Raw genomic sequence first — 25,080 nt, 5'->3', positions numbered from 1 at the left:
GCATGTGTATTTTCAGCCAGTGATAAGGTTTCTAGGGGAAGGAGTTGTTTTTGCTTATACCTGAATTATCTCTGAATGAGGGAAAGCTGAAGAGTCAGAAGAGAAGAACTAGCACAATTAGATGCTGTTGTACCTCTCTAGAAATCATTCCCTATCTCAGTCTCAGAAAAATATTCACAAGACTCAAGCAACACAATACAACCTGTACTTGTAGTGAGGACAAACTATTAACTGTCAGTAAAATGCCAACGTTTCAAGAGATTTTCCAAGAATATTCTCTTAATTCTAACCTCAGTAAACAAACGCCTGAGTTTTCTGATGCAATGTAAGCATCAAATCAATTGAGTCTGGAAACTTACTGTGCTAGGGAAGATTGGGTAGTTAATTATTATCCATTACGCATTAATAACAGCTTTCCTTAGAGCTTATCCTTTAATGCAAAAGTAGACTAGTCATATTCCAGTCATGCCTGGGAAGGAAAAAAACTCCTCTTCCAGCAAAAATTTAAAACACAACTGCCAGACCAACCATCAGAACTTGGCAGCTTTGTTTTAAGCACCACTATCGGCTTAGATTTGAGAGCTACAGTTAGGCATGAAAGAAGTTCTATCACTATGCTAAAATGTATCTCCCTGAGACCTGCCTCTAGCTAGAACAAGTTCTGGTAACAGTCCCAAAATCAGTTCAAGCTGGTCCAGTATGGTTACTTGCATGACATTATTACTTACATGTGTTCAACAGACAACTTTCAGTCAAGTATTACATAGTCATCTGAAAATACGGCACAGTGACTGCCAAGCTGAACCACAGCTTTGGTGAATGGGCAGCAATCATGGGACAGCGAAGGAGGAACTAGAGCAAAGAGTTTTACAAGAGCTGACAAAGTATTGCCAGAAACATCTCAGCCTCAAGCCTGCATTCTAAGTTCTTACCTATAATATGGGGGGAGGAGGGGGGGGGGGTGGCTCGCCTCATTTTACTTTTCTGCTATGAAGAAATATCATTTCACAACTCAGGTTTTTCAAACAGCTTCCCAGACCTGCATCCACAATTCTAAGGGATCGAATCTGCTATAGGGAGGTGTCTGATACCTACTACTTCAGTGGATTCTGCCTTTACATTTTTTTTTTCAAATTAAAAATAGCAATAATCAATTTGAACCTATTAGATTTTATTATAACAAAACAAGAATTACTTTTGCCATTTCTTGTTCCAGTTGTAACCTTCTGTTGATTTTCTGCTGGTAAGTCTTTATGACGTTCTCTACATGTTGCTCCATGTAGAACTTGAAGGCAAAAGGTGAGTAGCTCTTTATTCGGGATTCTCGCTTTTCCTCATCTTTGCCATTTTTTCGCACAGGCACTGGAGACGTCTGAATCTGCTTTTTATCTTTGCTTGGTTTTTCAGCTTTAGTGTTCTTGCTGCTTTTATCATTTCGCTCACTGCTCTCTTCAGCCTTGTTGCTTGTCGAACTGGGGACCACACGCAGAGTCTGCTCCACGCCCTTGCACAAGCAGTTGATATCAAACTGCTCAGAGGTGCCAGGAAGTAACAAATGCTTGGGATAGGGTGGGGGTGGACACCGCAGTTCCTGGTTACCATAATCCACATCGAGCTGGTAGGCATTAGCTGCTCCGGGTGGTGGCACATGCTGCTCCATGATCTCCAAGCCATCCACAGCCGGTGCCTGTGCAGGCAACCATGCAGGGTGGGTAGGTCCCACTGCAGTCTGAGGCTCTGGTCTCATCACCCGCATGCTCTTCACTGGCTGGAGGATATGAGCAGATGTGACTGCCGTGATTGTGTTTGGAGACGTAATGGAAGGATCGGGTTTTACTGGAGGAACCTGTCTCATAGACACTGTCACTTGTGGCTGCTGCTGGTGGTTGTTGAAGGAGTTTGTTCTGCTTGGCACGGCGGCATCAGGTCTGAAGGATACATGTTGCCGTGGAGATGTTTCTATTCCTGGGTTTTGTACAGAATCTCTGCGTGATGGTGTTGCTGCCTGCCACTGCTGAACTTGAGGATTGTTCATGTCATAGAGGTCCATGTTTAGGCTATTTCTAGATGGAGTCAATAGATTTTGTGGTGGACTGTCTGAAAAATCATTAGCAAAGGCTGGACCTCTGGATATAACATGCATTTGATGAGAAGAAGGACTTGTCTGTTTGTGATGAGAATGTGAGATATACAGGCTTGCTGGTGCCTGCTGAAATGCATGACCAGTATTGTTCTGAACTACTGCCCCTTTATTTGGGAGATTGGCATATCCCCCCTCCTGCTGCATCTTGTTTTGGAAGGATGGACTCCGCTGAACACCATATCCCATAGGTTCTCCCTGCACCATCATGTGCTGCCTGCTGTAATGTTGGCTGTTGCAGCCATGGGACGCCTGCAGCTGCAAGGCCTGACTGCTGTGATTAGCCACTGGATAATTAATCACAGAAGACTCCATATTTGCAGGGTATGCTTTCTGCTGATGGCTTGTTGGTGTGCTGTGAGTGCCTACCCCAGAGGGTCGCTGTACAGGAGCAGTCATAGCTGAAGACTGAGAAGTAGAGATTAAATAGTCCATGTATGGCCTTGGAACCTCAGTAAGCATATTTGCACCTTCTGGTCCAAACCCTGTCCCTTCATAGGCTGCATTACTGATCTGATGGTAGGACGGAAAAGATTCATTTGATCCTTCAAAGCTTGGCCTGCGGGTTACATTATTTGGCACAATACCCTTTCCTTTATAAAAAGAATACAGAAGAATGTTAGGAAACAATTCAGGTGAACCAATTACTTTGTATTACTCATGCATCTATACATACATACACACACACACACACGCACACTGCTCAGGAAGTATGTGTTTTAAAAACACCTTTCAAAATCTAAATTAAACACTCTGAACATTTAAAGTTATAGGTGCCAAGTATTCCTACTGATAACGAGCTACTGGCTCACAATAATGCTCATGCCAGGAATCATCAGGGAGTCCTATCAAATCATGAAAATAGAAGCACAAATTCCCTAACTATGAACTCATCAGACTACTTTACAGCCTGTTTCCTAAAGCTGGACCAGTATTAGCAGTTATTGCTCTCAGACAGGAGGAAGCTACAGAGCAGAGTGTTAAGTACAACGGAAGGAAAAAAGCTCCTGGAAGGACTTTCTATACAACTTAAGGTCAACTTTGTTATAAACTACTAGGCCATCACATAGTCCATCTTCTGCACAGTGAACCACATGCTCACACTTGTTTTCTGTTTACATTGCTCTCTTCCATCATTCTCAAAAATCCTTCTTTCCTTCTGCTTCATTTAAACAAAGGCACCATACAGTTTTTCCTGTATTCCTTCCAATGTGTTGGACACAGAGTACCCCCTCATATTACTCATCTTCCATCTGTTGGGGAGGAAAATCTTTCAGGGTGTCAACATATTAATCTTAGCTTGAAGAATGTGCAAAGACAAGAAAGCAGCATTCCTACAGTGGAAGTGTTAACGGCACTTTTCATCAGTTCTTTGGTCTGAGGACAAATTGCAGGTGTATAAAGCACTGGCTGTGCTAAAAAGACAAGGGGAGACTCTGTGCTGTTGTTATGCTTTTGCTCCCCTTCTGTTTCTTTAGCTCTCACAAATCACAGGACTTGGCCCATTTATGCCTAAACCATTTCCTTTTAAAATCCTGACTTCACAAACCCTGTAAGAATAGCCATACTGAACTAACAGGCTTGACCAGTGCACTACAAGCTTTTTGCAGTACAGCACGCCCCAGCTGGGCCAGATGCAGCACACCTGAGCACAGCTGCTGACTCCTCACCTTGACACACAAGCCCTGCTGCCTTTGGACACACAGGGACATGCACAGTATTAAGACAGGTTTCTGCACAATGTCTGCACACTGAGGATGTGCACCACACTAAATGACACCCTCATAAAGAATGTAATGTTTTGAAATGGAATCAGGTTGGACAAATAATCAGAGATCTTTAAAGTGAAATCTGTAATTGGCAGCTCTTTCTCCTGTGATAACACAAGGACAGAATTACTGAGGCTGTTCTTACAACACCCCTGACAGCTCATCTGCTGGGACACAGTGAGATGCACCGATGACGCTGTAGCAATCCAAAGCATCCTAAGAAGTGGCTGCTCTGGTCTGGAGGCGGGAGGCAGCCATAAGACCCACTGTCATCTCTGTCAGCAGGATTCATGCTGAGCCTTGGGTGCAAGCTGACTTTGCTTTCCCTTATCAGAGGCCAAAAGAAAGTAGCAGCAATAACTGTGCTTCTTTGGGACACATAATTCAGCTGTGCAAATAATCTTGATGTCAAGAGACGTATGATGTCCACCTCCTAGATTTATATAGCAGTAAGTCTGTTCTGGTCCAATGGGGGAATATTTGGATTTGAACAATAGATTTCTGTTTAAGAAGGTGGACTATGTATGTGTACACAGACAACTCTTTGGAAGCAGGTGGCCTTGCAAAGCCAGGATCACTTCATTGTCTCCTACAAGACTGCTCTGGAACACTGCTGTCCGACACTTCTCCCCAGCAGTGACCCTATTTAAAAACAAGCTTATTGCAAGAAAGAAGAACACAATAAAAAAAAAAAACCCAAAAAACAAAAAACCAAAACATGCTCACCTGGTGATGTTTGCTTAATTACACGTACTATCTGTTCATTTCTAGGATCCAAGTAGCTCATCTTACTGATGTACTCCAGCGCTGCCTCAATACTTCTGCTCCCTGTCTGCTTCAGTGCTCGGACAGCCATCTCCTGTACAAAGCAAACCAGAATTGAATCATGTTGTGACAAAACCCAAGCATTGAACTGCAAGCTGAAAAGCAGTAAGTGTTCTGACATTAATAGGAGCATTTTAAACACCAGATCACAGCTGCCTGAAGCCAAATGGGGTCGTATTTTGAAAGCATTTGCATGCCTCACACAAAAAAAATCATAAGAAGGAAATAATAAAACACAACAATCTACCCAGATTCTAGCAATTAAAGAAGTCTCAAATTAAAATGTGTACTTCAAGAGCCCTTAAAACAATCTTTGAATAAGGGATAGAAAAGCCAGCATAGTTTCACACTGCATGAAATGAAATGAAAATTTAGCTGTTAGTATTTGAGAACATGTCTCTTAATCACGCCTGAACACAGTAAAAACTTTATCCTTTCACAAATACCACAAAGAAGCTAATTAGGCAGGACTTGATCTCTGCTCACTAGAGTCCATAGGGAAGAAAAACTGCTCTTTTCAGTACAGCTGGGACATCATCCACTATTTGCTTGGAAAATAACTGGGCATCCCAAACTGAAAGCTATACTGTCAGTCTTTTTAGCTGTATTTTATTAACAACCATGGTTAGCAACCCCTGCTCTACTCTACAACTCCTAGCAGCTTGTTTATACTTTTACTTATAGCTCAGATATAATAAACACCTTTCAATGACTCAAACACTGCATGACTGGAAAGCAAAATTCACAAATTCTCATGAGGCTGCGTGGTCTTTTCTGAAATGATGGAGATACTGAAATCCAGAGCTTTAAGGCTGAGTTTCACTCACAGAACTTCACCCATCAAAAAGTTGGATACATACTCAAAAGTAGGTGCTGAGCACCTGTCTATAATCACCTTCGAAAGGCAATTCATAAAATAGATATAAGAGGAGATAAACCTTAGTGACACATGATTAGAGAACTAACTTGAACTAAACTCCCAGCTCTTAGATGGCTGAAGCTGAATGAAATGAATGCCCCCACCAAGGATTTGCCTGCAAATGTCAGTATCCTATTCTCTTGCCACTTTACCGCTATTTTTAGGGGAATTCTGTCATCACAACCTGCCCACTGAGCGCTGAATCAGAGGGAGGTCGTGCCTCCCTGGCTTGGCTGCCCAGTTGCAGATGTGGCAGCTGGGTTGGCACTGGTGCATGGCTCTCCCACGGGTCAGTTCTGGGCACTGGCTGGCAGTCGGAACTCCAGTTGGAGCAAAGGTCAGCTTTGCTGCACTGTACACGTCAAACACCCGCTAATTGTTTACTTAGCAAGGGAGGCCCATCTCAGATGACACCAATTCACACTTAGCACAGAGCCACATGCTGGCACTTGGCATCTTGTTTTGTTTAACTCAGACCCCTCCTACTCTCCCCAAAATGGCAGCAGTTTCTTCATTACTCAGAGGTTCTACTTGTGGAATAGCTATAGCAAGCTGAATATTCTTCATACAGTTTATGTCTCATAATTCATAGAAAGGCAATAGCTGGTTTCAAATTTCCTATAGCTGAAACACTTCTCTGGCATCAACATATTACCAAGGACAATTTTAAATCAACAGAAAAATATTATGTATGAAGGAAAGAATTTCCCACAATGTTTTTTCCTCTTTCTTTTTTTCTTCTTGTGGATACATTTCTAAAGTATTAGCAAATTCACATCCTAGTGCTCACCATTCTCATCATCCAGGGACTCTGGGCTTTACAGCCATGTTCCACACAGCTGCTAACATACTCTGTCCCATTTACAGCAGCTGGATCTAGCCTTAGGTCACAAGTCTTAGTTTCCTAAATTAAATGTTCTCTATAAGCACATTTGGGCTTGTTTGGATGCTGGGTAACAAAAGTATTAATAATTAATCAAACAGCCCACAAGGTCCATTTCTCCCTCTGATCTGTGCTGGCTGTATATAATTCCAAGGGGCCAAAATAGGAGAAATGTTATCACCAGCACACTGATATAATCTCTGAAAGCATACTGTAACTTTCTCCTCTTTAGCCATTGCCTGTGTCTGAAAAGCAAGAGTAAAAACAACACTCATCTTCCTGAAGCTGCATGTTCTACCTTCAGCACAGTTTAGGGGACTCATATTTAAACTTCAGTGGGAATAATATGGGGGAACAGGCACAATACATTCCACTGAGCACAGCTAGATAACCTAAGAGGCCAGCAAGAGCTTGGGATCAGCAGGTGTGGCAGTGGCAATCTCACCCTTGCAAGCCCCCAGTGCAACAGCAGCCCTGTGCTCCAGCTCCCCACTTCTCATCTTTCACTAGGTCAGCTCCCACCCTCCAAAGGGTTTCCTCATTACACGCTCTTTGCTCAGCATTTACATTACTGTTGGAAAAAATGAAGTCTTTTTGTGGTTCAAAAGAACACCTGTGATTCTCCCGTACAGCATCCCACATCTCGGGCCCTTTATCCTGTAACTCTCATGAGACACCAATATCCTGAGTTTCTGATACTAATGCAGAAAAACCTCACATCATCTACAAGCAAATGGAGAGTAACCAAAAAAACCCAAAAAAACCACCAAAAATACACATACAAAAGGAAAAAAATTTCCTCAGAGGCAGATCACAGATAATCACAATTCTCCACCCAGGAGACAAATCCCTCTGGGGGCATGTGATACTCAAGGACAGTGGAGGGCAACAAGAAGCCCCAGCAGTGTTGTAGCTGGCATTTGTCCTCTTCTGCATCATTCTTCCTATTGCCACTGTCCATGCCCACAGCTCTCTTCTCTCTGGCAGTCACCTGAAAAGAGCTCCATTACCTCCAGCACCTTTTCCTTAGGGACAGAAAACATGCTGATGTGTGGCTGAGGATCACAGAGAGTGTGCTCTGCCCGAGGTGGCTGCTGGCTCCTGAGGCACGGTGGCCTTCTCCTTTCTACGTGCAATACAGGGATGAGCTCTGCCGAGCAAGGGAGCATGACTGGCATGAGGCACCAAAGGGAGCCTGCTGAAGGGGAAGGTGGCTCCCTGCAGGCGGCTGGGGCCTGGGCTGAATTTGCCAGAAATCAATATAAGGATTGTTTTGAAGTTGAGGAAGAAGGGCAGAAGATGGATTAAACAATTACACTCGTTAGAGAGCAGAGGCTTAAATGAGATGGAGGGTGTTTGTGAGAAGCAGCAGAATGGCTCAAAAAGGAATGAAATCGATGCCAAAATCTTGCAAATCAATACATAGACAGTAGAAGGGCTGAGGAAATGAGGACAGACACTGGGCAAGGATAAAAGTGCCCAGCTACAGTGACACAGATGGAGCTGTCTTGATTTTACACCACTCTTACCTTCGTAAGTAAGATTCTACACATACTTACCTTTGTAAGTACCCTTTAGAAAGACAAGGGGAAAAAAGGAACCAGAAATGAGGGAAAAAAGCCACTTGCAACTGCAGCCAATGCCAAAACACTCAAGTAGGCACAGGATCAAATCCAGCTTCCACTGAGGTCAACAAAGATTTCCATTAACTGCAAGGTACACTGCATTGGGCCCTCTGCTTCAGATTGTTTCCTTTTCACAAGGCCAAGCGCTGTCAGCCGCAGTACGGGTTGAGAAACTTGGCTGCTGGCTGTGCTCTGCTGCCCCACAGCAGCTGCCAGGCCCACGGAGCAACACCAGCCACTGGCAGTGTGCACACAAACCACAAGAGAACAGAGTGCTCCCAGCCCCGACTCATTCTCTGTATTCTCTTTGGAGGATTCAAACATCTCTGTGCAGGGCTTTTATGCACCTTTTTGCTTCCAGACATCACTAACTATTGATGAAAAAATCAACCAGAAAAAGTAAAGGTGAAGAGCTACAGGGGAAAAAAATGCACATTTACAATTAACTCTAACAAAGCTGTAATTAATTTAACAGCTGCAATATTAAAATGAGATTTCAGTGGTCAGCTATGGTTCTGGACAGATCTAATGGAAAACCAAAGTCAGGCCATGAACCACAAAACAGACGGAGGAAACTGCAGTATCCTAAATTTGTGGACTCAAATAAAAAAATGGGAAGCTGGAGTTTCCCAGCTAATTCCTACAGTGGGCTACCTAAACCTGACTGCTGCATGGTCCACATGCTCTCTGTTATTTCCCCAGTCTTGCACTGGTAAATGGCAGCCTTCCAACAGATTTCAAGATTTTGCTAGAAGGAAGGCCACCTATGAGCTCAGATGCTCAATAGGAGAAATCTTTGTTTGATGGTAAACAGATATTTGGATGTGTGCACATAAAGACTTCATCTCACTCTGTGCTCTGCAGACAGTGTGAAAGGCTTTCCCCATTTTACCCTCCTGCCTGGCTGCACTCCACCAGCATTGGCAGAGGTTTGCGTTCTTGCTGTACTACAGGGTTGTCCAGCAACATTTTTCATTCAGAAAGCTCCTCGTTGCCAAGATGCATTTATCATCCAAGTGAAGATTGCACAAGAGGTTACAATAAGTAAGACTTTTTCCCAAGAACATTGTGTCTGAAGGAGACAATAGGTCCTCCAAAATTTGGCAAGGGTAATTAATTGCTAACAACAACAAAATTAATTACTTGCTTTCCATTCACCAAGAAGGATGGGTGACAGATGCAGGAAATAGATACAGGTTCCCTGCAGAAAGAGAAAGAAATAAAGCTCATGCCAAAAGAGATGATCCAGCATTGATTACAAGCCTTTCTGCGATAGCCCCCCATTGTAGGATTTTTCATTCATGACTTTAAACATGCAAAACCCAAGCAGTTCAGGAAACAAGGTGTAAAATGTACTCTACCAGAACTGCTGCAGCCCCACAGAACAGAGAAACCTATTTTGCAATATTCTCTCTCTGTAATTATTCTCTAGCTGGACATTTCATCCAATTTTGTACTCAACTTTTGTTTTGCCTGTTTTCAGGTTGCTAACATCAGGGGCTAAATTTTGCACATAAATTCCCATGCCTACCATAACCTTGATTAAAATATTCTAGCTGCATAATTAAGATATTATCCTGAGTATCATTAGTGCTTTACAGTTTTAGTCCATCAGAAAAGCAGATGAAATCAGCAGAGGCAGAAACCTACTGAGTGCTGAAGCATCACTTAGTCCACTCTGAAACCATGTGACACATTCAGAAACTAATGGACATCCTACCCCGTGATTAGTTAAGGTTGTTTTCTGTCCCCACTGCTCCTGTTACAAACTCCTCCAAAGCCATCCGGCTTAGGCAGTAATAAACCTCCCTGCCAGCCTAAATTATGCAGGGTCAGTTTACTGCCTCTGATTTTAGTTTTCATTGTCTTTTGACAGCAGTTCGGCTATTACTGTTACGTACACAGCGAGCCCCTTTTATCCTAAGGGATTCTCACAGTTTGGCCTCCAGGGCTGAATTTGTTTTCTTCTGCTAAATGGGAATTTCGTTCCCTTTACCGCTGTAGTAGCCTGTCTCTGTATCAAGAAAGATCAGACAGGGACATGATTTTGATAAGAGGTGCACACACCATTCTTGCTGACATGCCAACAGTGGTGGAAAAGTCATCCTTGTGGTAAAGTCACTTGGGGCTTCAGTCCTGGCTTTTAGCCCTTGCATTTCTACCTTTTGTGCTCCTGAATTATTTTTATTTCTGCTAGCACTCCAGCTCTGAAGGTCACCCATTCTTTTGGCTGGATGCTTTAGCTCTGCTTTGCACTGACTATGCATTCCCACCTCACATTGTCAGAGTGCTTCCTTCCTCCTTTTTTTTCCCTCCTACCAGGCTTACCAGGGGTTGAAGTATGCAGAGGAGACACACTGTAGTACATAAAACTGGGCAGAGAGAAAAAGAATATAGACACATGACAAAATGTACGACTCAGTAAATTAAATCACATCAACATAGGAAAAAAGTACATGACTGTAAATCAGGAATGGGGAATTGGAGGTAAGGAACAACTTTACCAGTTTTTATATACATTTTCAAGGGATATTTGCAGAATTAACAAAGACAGTATGTGCAAAAGACAGAGGGAGGATTCTGTAAATGATACAGTGCTCTGGTAAATGCCCTATCAGAAGAAAAACAAATAAAAATAAATCTAATGTGACAGTCATTGCTATGCCACTGCTCATTCTGTTTGCCTTCCAACACTTTTAGTCTTTATTTAGCCAGTCACCTACAGAAGATTGGTATATTTACTACTCTGTTTGTACAGCATCCAGTACAATGGGGTCCTGTTATTGTTGTGTTTATGGCAGCAGGATAACTTACTATTAAAGTAAGGTAATTAAATCCAGGACAAAATATGCAACCTTGAGTACTAGGCAAAAATATGTTGGAGGGTTGAAGTGTCAATTCTACTGGATCCCAGCAAAGAAACCCTTGTATCATGACCATCACAAACCAACTCTGAAATAAACTACCTTAATCCTCAAAGCCACAGAATATGACACATTCCACAGAATCACTACAGCTGCAAAAGACCTCCAAGATCATCGAGTCCAACTTTTGACCGAACACCACCATGTCAACTAGACCCAGGGATGGTGACTCCACCACCTCCCTGGACAGACCACTCCAATGTTTAATCACCCTTTCTGTGAATAAATTCTTCCTGATGTCCAACTATATTCCTTCCATGGCTATATTTGCTATTGCTGTGGAAAGAATCAGACAAAATAAACCAAAAGTAACTAGATCATCTGGTTACTTTTTTTCACTTACAAAACCCTTCTTTTGGTGATCAAAGTGTTTCTAATATCTTTTAGGATTTAAAACAACTCTGGATGGTTAAAAATCAAACAAATGAACCAGACAAGTGATACCAATATTTGAAATCTATCACTTTGGTTTTTGTATTTTATTAGCCTTAGAGTGAATACAAAGCTCTCTCACAAGTATCACAGAAAAGACTTTTCTACTTTTCAGTTTTTTCCCAACTGCTTCTCCTTAAGTTGATGACTAATCAAAGCTATTTATGTTCTTCCAAGACAAGAAAAAAGTGCTATATAGATTTAGCAGCAGGGTACTTATAAAGAACAGCTACCATAACACCTTCATCATCTTATAAAGGATAAGAGTGAAAAAAAACAGAGTTGAGAACAGCAACTGGAAATATGACATAATTTCTCATCAGACGTCTCAAAAGGTGCCAGTTACATCAAAACACTTTTTAACAATATGCAACTTATACTACCTAGCAGCATAGAACTCCTTTTATTTTTCTTTCCTGGTATTTGTTTGTTCTTTTAACTAAGCCTGTATACTCCACTCCCCCACCACAGCTCATTGCAAGACACACTGTGTTTGGCCATGGGCATTTCACAGGAGACACGTCCCATTTTACACTATAGTCCTTGTGTTACACAAGTTGTTAAAATATGCCTCTTCCCCTGAAAAGGAGAGATATGAACTTCAGGCTATAAGCCAATCCATGGTCCCAAAGTTAAGACATTTGGAAATAAATCAAGCATGGCTGCTCAACATATTTCCAGACAAATGCCTGTAAAATGAAGGAAGTATTTATAAAAAGCCATCTCCAGACAAAGAGCATATATGTAAACACTTCAAGAAGCTCTGATGAACTATTCAAGAGATGCAATCTGTTTAAAGAGAAAACACACGTGCACTGCTATGTCCATTTTCAAATCCAATCAGAAAACTTCATCAAGCAACTCCTGTTGATGCCCCAGAGTGTGTGTGTATGTACTGACACACATACAGGTATTACATAATGTCTGCACATCTGTGTAGATTATTTCCTTTCAAATAATCTAATTTCAAGTGAGCCCCCTAAAAGTAATATGTAAAAATAAAGAAGACTCTTATTTGTGTCACCAGACAGATAAAACAAGTAATTTAATTATATTTACATATACATTTATTGTACTGTTTCTGGAAGCACATCAGGCACTCTGGAAAATATTTGGAAAGGGGGAGGCTGAAGGAAGCTGGAAGAGGTCCTGCTCCAGGCAACAAAGCTGCACTCTGCACAAAGCTCAAGTGCCATGAAAGAACAAACAGACAAGGAAAGACAGACCACAACATTAAGAACAATAACAGAGTGAGTGAAAATAACTAAGAGCCCCCACAAATACCACTCTTCTTCCTTTCTTTCAAGTAGTCTGGGAAGGAAAAACAGACCTGAGCTGCTCTCTTCCAGCCAGGACACAGGCATGAGAGGAAGGGGAGCAGGGTGTAGAGAGCTTTATCACAGAGGCAACTTAATAGGTAGACCTGAGGAACAGTGACAAATAACCTGTTCTCCTTGTCCACACCAGCCTTGGAAAAAGCACATTTGTGTCTGAAAAGCTGATGGCACAAGCCTTATTTCCTCAGATATTTGGTGAAGGGAGTGATACTGTAAACATCCAAGATGCGTGGTGATTTGCTGCCTACCTCAAAGGCTCTAATGCCCCGTTCTGAAGGCACCTGCTTGCTCCCCCAGCTTTTCAAAGAGCACACACTCCTGATTTAACAATCATACTTGGCCAACACGAATAGGCAATAGCAGTAGTTCCCTGAGTACAGAAAATTCCCCTTCTGGAAAACACACTGCTTCAGATTCCACATCAGTAGAGAACTGTAAGGAGCGAGCACACAGCATTCCATTTTGAACATGTGTAGTACTTGAGAACTATCTATATTCCAAAATTCACAGGGGTCAGGTTTACATTAATGATAGAATAAAGGAGAGGGAAAAATGTGTATTTGTACATCTGCAGTGCTCAAATTATCCTTTCTACTGTGATGGCACCCCAATGCCTTCTGCACTGTGCTGAGCTCTGCACAGACACAAGAGAAGAATCCTATTTTGAAATGGATTTCTAATTCAAAACAGAACAAACAATTGTATATACGGCCATAACTGTTCCTCATTACTCTTTAAGTATGCTCATTGGAGAGCTATTTAAACAATTTAGAGTTCAAGTCTAACCAAATGACCCATGTCAGGTCCATCAACAAACAGAAAGTTGGACAAATCTCTCCTAACCCTTCCTTAGCACTGGAGGAGGAACACTATAATGTGCTAATTCAGAAACCTTATAGTCAGGCAAATCTTGTTATAAGCAGCATTTACAAATTACTGCACTGGCAGGTTTACATTACAGAGCAGCATGGAGGAGCTTTGCTTACTTCATGCGTGAGTGAATGCACATGCACACATGTGCAACTGTGTATATAACCCCTTTCCAAAGATCCTATTTTCCTTCCCTGAAATCCTCTCACTTTGGTTACAGAAACTGGGAATGTCCCACCCTCGGGATACAGTCTGTGTTTCAGCCTGCGCTCCAGTTGACTTCTGTCTGGCAGCCACTGTAGAGACCTGTAATCCATCACACAGTGCTTCAGCCACATGCCTAGCATTAACTAGTGTGGTTTAAGAGCTACTCCTGATTCCACAAGGCAAGGCACAGCACTATTCCTCCACACCTTTAGTACTGAAATGTAAGGTAACATCCTACAACAGCTTTTGAACACTGAGGAAAAGGAAACAGAGGACAATTAGTAAACAAATCCAAGTACAAGCTCATGAGTTGTCTCAAACCAAGCACCACAATCACCTCCTGTAATGTTCCCTGAAAACCCCTTCCAGGATCCTGTTCACGTTTTTTAATAACTACGGGTGCGATTGCACTCATCATCCCCTTTTCATACCAAACCAAACACTGGGCAAACTCTGAGGCTAACAACTCTAACTCAAAGAACAAGAGTCATTTATCTGGTATTCCAAAGCAAATCCTTTCTACACGGCACAGAAGTCCAAGCCAGTGGAGAGTACTTCACTAAGCCTCTGGATTTTAATTTGTGTTACTAAAGTGTTGAATGCCACACCTCCCATCTCCCTGTTTTCTACTTTCTTTACCCAACAGTAAAGAAGTTAAGTTGATGTAAAGAGAAGTAAACAACCCATTCAGCAGCAGCACTGAGCAGCAGAGTTTGCCAAAAGCTAATAGCAGACAATATCAGGTGTAACAGCCCTTATAATTATGAGGAAGGTATGCACAAGGCAAGAATTTTCAAATTCTTGGTTCAAAAACCCAGTCGCCATTTGGTTTGAAACTTTCCACTGGATTGGCATGATTTACATCCAGAAAGCAACAAAGAAACCAGAAACTCAATTTGAAGACAGAATTCAGCTTGAAAAGACAAGACGACTAACACACACAGAAATATTTTATTATCACTTCTTCATAAAGCACAATGATGCAATTAGCAGAGCAGGAAAGGTGCTGTGCATGTCACCAATGCAATCGGAAAGTTTTCCCATCCAAGAGAATGGGTAGACTTCAGCCAGACTAATTCCTCCACTTTTGCCCTTGTCTCCCTCAGACTAATGAAACATGCAAATTCAGCCAACAGTGCTGATATTAATACCAATGTAAGTATTAATTTGAGGATATTAATAACACTGCAGCAAATAACCTATACAAGCTCCTGGGAAAAAATCATAGCAAGCTGCCTTCAGGAGTTTATTGATTCCATTGGAATCTCACAAACTCTCAACACACATAGAACATAGCAAAGAGCCTTGCTCAGAAGGCATCTTCAGTGTTGAGGTAGAATTGAGCCCAGCCTTGAAGGAAAGGTGCAACACACAGTAGAACAACACTGTTGTTTCCAGAGAGGTGCTCCAGGACACTGCCAGGTGTGTGCCAGGATCCTCATGTATGAAATCCAGCCATGAATAAGAAATGAACCTCCAACTCTGCACTCGGGGAGTCCAAATGAGGGCCCCTACACTTAAGGTGTGTAATCTTAAAACATAAAAACCAAAACCCCACCTATTCCCAATGCAATGCATCTTAAATCGCTAAATACAGTAACATAGCAAATTCCTGCAAAAGCAGCACCTTGCTGTGCAAAAGCGAGCTGTCATTCAAGTCTACTCTTGGAATTGGGCTCTCTCATGGTCTTTCAGGTGGGATATTTTGTGGAACTACAATTTACACTTATTAGCAACCAAGATATATTTGCTGCAAGAGCAGCAGGCCATCCATGCCCTCCTCTAGAACTTCTTTTCACATCCTGAGCTGTGAGAATTATAGCATGATCCCTTCCTGCTAGCACACATATCTCCCCTCTTTTTCTTTTTTTCTTTTCTTCACTTTTCTTTTTATTTGAGACAGCAGTTTCTTACTCTATCAGGGTAAGTAAATCAAGGTGGATAGAATAGCAGTTCAATGAAGGTTTCATGATGAGCTTATTCCTCTTCATTAGCAGCAAGTGATGTGTTTGCTAATTTTGTTGCTCACGCATTAGCAAAAAATGCATTTGGCTGGCATTACATTTACAATAATGCTATTTCATGTATCAAAGCATTTCTTTTCAATGGCCACAGACACCAAGATGAGGGCTTCCTATTGCTCTTCCTTCTACTAAAAAAGATACATATATATTGAGTTATGTAGAAAACAGGATTATCACAGATATTCACAGACTTTACAAATTATTTCTTAGACAAATTGGATATGAGGAACTTATAAACACAATATTTAGACTTAGCAAGATGAGTTATGGAGTTTGCTGACCAGGAATAAAGCCCCAAAGCATAGAAAAGAATTGTGTCAAAGACTGGAAGAGTTTTTTTGTGCTGCCAGAGACAGCTTTTACCCACAAAGTTACATGGTGCTGCAAATTTGCAGTGCATTAGTACTGATTATTGCATTTCTCCATATTCAACTCTACACGTTGAATTTTGCACCTATTCTTGTTAACAGTGCCTCTGTCATTTTTACTGAGTGCTACCTATTTAAGGCATTACAAATTTTCTTTCATTTCAAAAGATTTTAACATTTAAAGAGTGATATTCCTCTACCTGTTTTTCCTTGTAACATTATATGGTGGTTTTTTGAGTTTTAAACCATTAGAACTTTGAGGCGTTGTTTTAAAGCCGCCAAGGCAAGGAAAATTCAAGTGAAGACAGCAAAATTAAGTTGCCCATTCATATTCAAGGTCAAGTATTAACAATATTTCAAACAAGGTTCCAGACTATTCCTGATATAGCCTTTAGAAGTTTATGAGAGTTTGGCTCCCCTAATTTTTCTTTGGGGAGTACTTTAAAAGAACTTATAAAATCTCCAGGATATCTGATTGGAATGCATTACCAGTGAACTGTTCTCTCCTTTGGGGATTTGTACCACAATGGGACCCCAACAGACATCAAGCAGTAATGCAGAGTCTAAAACAAAGAATATATCTGAGAAATACAGCTCTACTGTGAGACAAATGATGGTTACTTTCTCTCTCAGCCTCCCAGTGCAACACAGCATGCCTCACGTGACTGAAGAAACATCTGGGTTTTATCTTGAGATAGGATTCCTAATATTTTTCTGTAGAGACACTTACACACAGTATGCAAGTGCTGTGCAAGGCAACTTGCCGTATTTATGGTTCAGAGTAGGAAGAGGCAAAACTTTTATATAAAATACTGTTTTTTAAAATTTTCTTGGCATTTTGAATTTTATGTGTTAATTGTAATGCTAGCTTTCTTTCCCCCCCCCCAAATTCTCATTCAAAAATATAAGAAGGCATTCATTCAGCTTCTAACATTTTAAAATCAACATGCTCAATTTTGTAATGCAATATACACTGTAGCACTAGGGATCTCATTAGACATTTTCCAGATGTCTCCATGCAGCTCTTCACTTAGTTGCATTAACTCTATAAAATACATACATGTAACTACAGCTCCAAAAGTAAGAACTGCTAAACAGCACTGAGTGGCATTTAATGATTTTCAAGGCTACAAAAATATCTCTTTGTACTAAATGCTTTATACGACTCAAAGTTACCACAGCTTTCCGCAGTTGCAAGACAAAACTCTCAAATCTACCAATGCTAGAGGCAAAAAATGAAAAAGAGAAAGAAAAAAAACCCCTCAGCCAGATAAAATATCTTAAGGTCCGGCTTTTTACATGTAAAGCAGCCGCAGCAAAATTATTCACATTCTTAGCACATAGCTGACCAGGACAAGATTCCACAGAGAGGTAAACAATTCCCCAAGAGAGCAGCTGCATCTTCTTCAGACTGGGAGCTACTGGGGCAGTGTGAGGGTTAGGGGGAAGGGAGAAATGCCCATTGAGGTCCACAAAACTGATGAGAAGCATGAAGAAAAGACTACTTCTGCTCTGTGATAATGTTTCACTCCACTGCTCCTTCACTGTGCTCTATGAGAATAGAGAGGAGTAGAAAGAAGTAAACAAATAAATAAATAAATGAAAAAGAAATTAAAGCCAGTTAGTAACACATGCTTTAATTAGTGTCCTAGAGGAACACTGTAAGCAGGAATCCAAGTCCAGTTCAACACAGAAGAAGAGGGGATAAATATTAGATAGTGTTGAACAGAACTGAAAGGAACTGAAACAACTAAGTCATCCAGCTTTGCTTTTATTGTGCAGTTATTAGCAAAAGTATAGATGAAAGTATAAAACTATTTATTTCTAGGTTTTCACATTATCTCTGAAATTGTCCTTTTTTAAATTTTTAAATTGTTTCTTTTTCCTTAACAGTATCTTTACTCAGTTCACCTCAATGTTACTTCTGATGGCTGCCTGCCAAGTGGTACACTTTAATAGTCAAGACACACAGTCCTGAAGAAGCATCTTTCTCTCTCCACTCCATTTACATGCCAAAGCTGTGAGATGTATTTTAGGTTGTTGTAAGAAAATAAATCTTCTGGAAAGATTCTCCTCAATGCCATCCCCTTTCTCAGAAAGCTGCCATGAGCCCAATGAAATCAGCACAGCAATGTAGAAAATTACCACATCACTACTTTTAGCATTCATAACTTACTATTCACATACCTGTTCCAGCTGCAAGTGTGTTGGCAGAAAACTATTTCTGTCTTGTCCCTGGCTGCCTGTCACTTCTCCCTGTGCTGGAGGTATCGTCTGCTTCCCTCTTGCCTGACCACACTTGCCACCAGAGCCAGTTGGGTTAGCACAGACCTGTGATTCAGCTGTTGAAGCATTTTGCCCCAAGACAGCTAGGGTTAACTCCAGCAGCAGCTCAGCTAGGGCAGTAAGATCTCAGGGAGAGGAGGAGTAAGATAACACAGCATGGAGCAGATGGCCCTCTCTGGAGCACAGCTGGAAGGAGGAGAGCACGTGAGTGCAAGGCTGAGCTTTCTCTCGGCATTTCCTCTGATGGTGGTTGACAGCCAAGGCAGCTGCCACCACTCTCAACTTCTCTGCTACTTTCTGTGCCTTCCCGCATCGTACCCCTCAATGCTCATGTCCCTCCCATCATCCCCAAAAAGTTATTTTTAACCTGGATCACTTCTCCGATCAGTCACTGCTCAGCTCCGCAAACACTGTCTTGGCACAGCTTGCAAGAACGAACTGCAGAGAAAGAAGATGGAAAATGGGCAGCTCTGGCAGCAACAGAAAAGCTGCTCTCCTGGAGCTCCAGCCCAGGAGTCTCCTCTACTTCCTTCACACCAGCCTACAAACTTCCCAGGTGAAAGGAATATGCTTGTGATATCTCAGATCATAAGGTTTTTCTTTTTCTTTTTTTTTTTCTGGCCTCTGTGCTGCATTAAGAAAGATTTTAAGTGCTGTATTTTGTATGCTGGTATCATACTAAGTTTAACAAGCTAATCTCTCCCTTACTTGTGCAGTTATCACCTAATATTTCAAGGAAAAACTAGGACATTTTTCAAAATACATTTGATCATTTAAAAAGATATAGCCAAGAGGAAACAGTCTTACATGACAGGCTATAAATCAACATGTTAGACAAGTAATTTTAAACCACAGAAGAAGGAAAAAAAATCTCACTGTATCAAGCCAATAAAAACCCTCTAACACTCTAGAATGTATTGGACCTATTCCACAACAACTATATTTCTTATGAAAATACAGTATTTTGAAATCTAGAGAAGTCTGAACCTGATTAAACTGAAACAAAGGAGAGGGAGGAAAGCAGAGCAGAGGACATGATTCTACTCATCCTTCCTTCACAACTGAAGTCTGAGGAGAGAGTCTGAGAAGGTTCAAACAGATACACTCTCTTGAATAAGTCACTTAGTGTTGACACATTGCTTAGTAGTTCCCAGTAATGCTGGCAGGGGCTTAGTATTCCTCACCTCTCTCCTTCAAGCCTTTACTCAAACTTCTAGGAGACTCTTATTTTCCAATGCTTTTAACCTATATAATTTGATAGGAGAACTGCCAATTGTTTTTCACGCTTCATTGTTATTATTAAGTTAAATACTTGGCCCAGTATAATTTTGATAAATATTTACTGATGACACAAAGCTGGGAGGAGTGGCCAATACCCCAGAGGTCTGTGCAGCCCTTCAGATGGGCCTCAACAGGTTGGAGAGATGGGCAGAGAGGAACTGTCTGGAATTCAACCAAGGCAAATGCAGAGTCCTGCACCTGGGGAGGAATAACCCCAGGCACCAGCACAGGCTGGGGGTGACCTGCTGGGAAGCAGCTCTGCAGATAAAGATGTGGGGGGCCTGGTGGACAACAAGGTGTCCATGAGCCAGCAGTGCCCTCGTGGCTGAGAAGGCCAAGGGGATCCTGGGATGCATTAGGAAGAGCAGTGCAGGTCAAGGGAGGAGAGCCTGCTCCTCTGCTCTGCCCTGGTGAGGCACTTCTGGAGTGCTATGTCCAGTTCTGGGCTCCTTAGTACAAGAAAGACACAGAGCTCTGGGAGGGGGTCCAGCAGAGGGTTACAAAGATGATTAAGGTACTGAAACATCTCTCCTGAGTAGAAACTGAGGGAGCTGGGCTGTTTTGCCTTGAGAAGAGAAAACAGAGGGGACCTCAACAGCGTATACAAATGTATAAAAGGAGGGTGTCAAGAGGATGGATCCAGGCTCTTCTCAGTGGTGCCAAGCAATAGGACAACAGCAAACAGGCAGAAACAGAAGTTCCATTTGAATATAAGCAGGAACTACTTTACTGTGCAGTGACCAAGCACTGGAACAGATTGCCCAGAGAAGTTGTGGAGCCTCCCTCACTGGAGATATTCAAGGACCATCTGGACACAATCCTGTGCCACGTGCTCTAGGATGGCCCTGCTTGAGCAGGGAAGTTGAACCAGATGACCCACTGTGGTCCCATCCAACCTGACCCATTCTGTGGTTCTGTAATTCTTATCATCATCATTATTATTATTACAGCCCATGCTCAGTTGCATGAATAGTATTTAAAGACAGCAGTGTTTCTTCTAAAATCTTTAAGGGTGCAAAACATTAAGAAACAAAAAGAGACAAGTGATCACTTTCCTTCCTTGAGGAAACATATTCTTAAAATTGAGGTCTACAGCAAAGCCACACTGAACAATATTCTTCTTGAGTATTTCAGAAGCAGAATGAAAACCAACCCATGCTTTAATGGGGTAACACTAGCAGTAACAAGCACAACACTACACGGCATGGGAGGGAGGATTCATAAGACAGAATTACAGAAACTAAGACTCAACAATGTGCAGCAATGCACAGGTGAATGTCTTGATTTCTGCATGAAGTGAAAAGAATTCAATTTCTCCGCACCTGTTCAACAAAGCTGCCAAAGGTAAGGACTTATGCCTGGTTAGGCAATCAAGTTTCAACTTCCTAAATTTGCCCTAAGAGAACTGGGTGGAGACAGTCCTCCTACTGATTGCTTATCTGCAAGTGTGTTGCCAAGTACTGCCAAACATGTCCCTGCATCAGACCACACTGCAGGTTCATGGGAAGATCTGTATTTGTATCCTTTAAGCATGCCAAGCACAAAACAAAGCTAAGCCTCCATGGCAATGATAGTGGAGATGGTCCCCTGTAGTTTGATGATCAGGGTCACTCTACACTGCAAGGTCATCTTGGGGTAGTTTCTACGGCTCCAGAGAAGTGGTCTTTCCTCACTTCCACTTACTTGGCTTCCAACTGTGTGCACACTGCCTTGGACAGTGCTGTGAGATGCAGAATCACAGATGCGGTGACTCCTGAACAGCAGTGTTCAAGCAGTGCTTCCAAGGCCAACATCTGCTTCCTTTAACAGGCATTGTAACTGTCTATTTCTCTTTTCCAAGGCATTCATCAGCATTTTAAAGTGTTGGCATTATAGTTAATTACTTTTAATCAAGCTCTCCAGTGTCTGCCACCACCTTCAGAGACTAACCAGAGGCCAATGGCAGGCAGGCTTAGAACTATGTGCGTGCATACATACATACATACATACATATATATATATATATATATATATATATATATATATATATATATATACACACACACACATACAAAACTATGTATGAAAACCTGAATTCAGGAATATTTTTCCACAAATGAACTATGTAGGATTTATGTTTCAGAACATGCAATACCTGAGGTTGTTGGAACTATCCAAAGTACTGCCTTGCAAAAGAAAACAGTAATACAGCCATAGTAGTTCCATATGTAGCCCATTACTTGGGTGACTATAATGATTCTCGTATATAAATTTTAATAGTTGATTTTCAACTTGCAGCTTTTCTCTGCAAAAGTTTAGAGCCAGGAAACTAGAGTAGATGTACCCTAAACTGTAATAATCTGACAGTCGAAATTTTAAATAGGATCTATGTGCTAAAAGTCAAATCAGCTTTCAGTGAGTATTACAATGCTCCCATCTAAGCAATCTCTCCACCAAGTGACTTTGCATTCTTTCCAACCTGAAGTGTATGGACTGGGCCATCCCACCAGCTGACTACTCATTTACTCCTGTCTGAACATTAAGCCATTTTTTCAGTACAACTTCAAGGTGTCCTCTTGTAGAACGTTAAATAAGCAGACAGTAAGAACAACAGTAAAACAATAAAACCTCTGAACATCATTATTCTCTCATCTTTTCTGCATTGCAGTCTTCTTACATCTCTACCCTAGAAAAATCAGTCCAGCTTGTAATGTCTTCTGGGTAGAGACCTCATTTTTTACAACAGTGTTGCACCAAACAGCTTTATGCCAATGTCAGGGTGAGATAGTGGCTTTTTATTTGATTGTCACTGCAATGCAAATGTGAAATCCAAAGTGAGTAGTAAAACTCTTGTTAGCCATTTACACTGGTAATACCATCCATATCACACTGAGGTTTTATCAGTTTCTAACATGCAGGTCATAAACAAAAGATTTTGTTCTGCTAGGAAAGGTATAATCATTTTTTTTTTAATAATGTCATTACAGATGCTTGGAAAATTCTTTGAACACTGACAGCATAATTTAGAGATGAAAGAGGGAAAATACCAGGTATGCTACAAGTTACAGGAATATCTTGGCTGGTTATTATAACTGGTTATTCAGTTGTCCATGTAATCTGAAATCCAAACTACCAATATTAACATAATTTAAGGCCAAAATCTGTGCCAAACCCTAAGTCTAAGTAAATGGACTTAGCATGTGTGAGTACTGGTCAAATAGGAGGACTCTTTTATTGCTCAAAATAGGCAGCAAAACTCTGCCCCGATGAAATCGGGGAATTTTACAGCTGATTCCAGTGATGGCAGAAATTCAGCTCAAGAACCTTTGTATTCTAACATGATGGGCTGGGGATACAATCTCAGTCTACATGGATAGTGGATCTGAAATCCCAAACACACTGCTCTTCTTTCACACTACTTTCACAAAACTTTCTCATCTCACTGCATTCTGCACAGCAGTGCTCAGACAAGAGATGGGTTCTGAGCAAATTGTGCAGGCAAAAAGTTCACTTTTTTTCTTCTGACCCAAGAAACCAAGATGGACCCCCTGTTGCTGCAGGTGGGGTCTGAGCAAGGACACTGTTACCCAGTAGCAGATGAAATTCAAAGGCCTTCCCATCCCCCTGCAGCACTTCCTGCAATGCTCCATACACTAAAAGTCATATAACACTACAAGCTGGATCACAGCTCAGTGCATTCCACTGCACTTTGTCACGCTTCCCTGACCGATACGATGCCAAAAATTACTAGCTTTAACAGTTCTCTGGTGAATAAAAGAGCTTTTGCAAGTCTGAAACAGAGCTGAGTTTTCAATTCATGTTAAATCTGCTTTTCTGTTCTGAAGGAACATTTTTAACGCTGCCTGTAATTCCCCTTCTGTGCTTTTTTTACTTCTGTAGTGACTCTTGTGAAGCTAAAGGAAAAAATCAAGCTGACTAATTTTAAAAGCATTAAAGAGATCTCTAAAACATGCCTTAAGGAAGTAAAAATATGACGTAGCAAAATACAAAGACGAAAAAGATACACATCACATTCATATAAATCTAGAAATACATGGCAATAAGATTCACAAGAAGGCTACCATAGACAACAAAATCAAAAGTACAGTTGCCAAATGAGCATAATCTTGGAACAATACAAGACTGCTCCTTCAAACTCAGATACTCTTGCAGTATAGAATTATGCCCTAAGAAATTTTCCTCTGTAATCTTTTATGCAAAACTCATGCCTACAATTACCAAAAGAACCCGATTATGAGAAAACTGTAAAACACACACAAGCACTTAACAGACTAAAATGCTCATTATAGCAATGCTTGACTCCTCTCCACAGTAGAAGAATACCAGAATGATGCCTGTGCACCCAAAAAAGGGATCCTGCCTCCCTCTAAGCCAGTTAGCTTTGCTTAGCAGATCAAGAACTGTTGCCGGCTCCAGCCCATTTTTGGAACAGCACGTTTCACTATCCAACCCCATCTTCAGACTGACCTGGAAACATGCCTACCCTGATTTCTCCTTGCATATGGAAATAATAAAGCTATTTTTACATGAAAAGCAAATCCTTTATTTTCTTAAAAACAAGCACAACCATTGCAACAAGCAAGGAAGGCAGGCGTTTCAAATAGAGGAGGGTGTTACCTGAAAGTACAAAAAGCAATTAAACCTTGTGAACAGAGCATGTGGGCAGAATGAGGGGTTAAGCATGACTTTAGACAGCAAGCAAAGAAAAAACTGAAAAGAGGGTGGGAGGGAGGAATGCAAGGTAACCTGGAGCTCTTAAATTCAGTAAACTGAGAAGGTGGGGAAAGCACCTCTGCAGTGACACCAGCTAGAGCCAGGAGCCGGCACACACTGGGGGAACTCTGGTGGGAACCCCACACTGCTCTCCCTAGTGCGCAGGGAGCAGTTCAGGCTCAGGCTGCTGCTTCTTCCACCCTGCAGAGTGGAAGAAAAGGGCTTTCCCAACACCCTGAGCATCATCTCTTCAAGCCAGATACGCCAGTTAAAACAACCAGTTTCCTGTTAATGGCTGAGTTCAGCACTACCCCCTTCGAGACCCAACTGCCCTTCCCCCTCAAGTAAATGCCAAGTATCAGCCTCTCCGCTCAAACACCCAGTTCCTGCTTTTTAGCAGGAGCTTCATCCTTGTTATACTTCCCATTGGCCATCATCATTGTCAGATATCACTCTCCTGTCAGAATTTAAACCTCA

At 41.6% G+C, this 25,080-nt stretch overlaps 1 protein-coding gene across 2 annotated transcripts in view; it reads right to left on the bottom strand.

The window, feature by feature from the left end:
• Nucleotides 1–25,080, bottom strand: part of LATS2 (large tumor suppressor kinase 2) — a 48,980-nt gene that overhangs the window by 7,536 nt on the left and 16,364 nt on the right. For both annotated transcript variants that reach the window (XR_010996301.1, XM_068181293.1), the window contains exons 3-4: nt 4,636–4,768; nt 1,196–2,733 (exon numbers count right to left, since the gene is read on the bottom strand). Coding sequence is in view for 1 of the 2 variants with exons in the window: in XM_068181293.1 (XP_068037394.1) it covers nt 1,196–2,733; nt 4,636–4,768 (1,671 nt within the window). In the remaining variant the exon portion in view is untranslated. The remainder of the gene's footprint in view (nt 1–1,195; nt 2,734–4,635; nt 4,769–25,080) is intronic.

Source organism: Anomalospiza imberbis, chromosome 2, assembly GCF_031753505.1.
Source record: "Anomalospiza imberbis isolate Cuckoo-Finch-1a 21T00152 chromosome 2, ASM3175350v1, whole genome shotgun sequence".
NCBI lineage: Eukaryota > Metazoa > Chordata > Aves > Passeriformes > Viduidae > Anomalospiza > Anomalospiza imberbis.
This window is presented reverse-complemented; position numbering and strand designations above follow the sequence as displayed.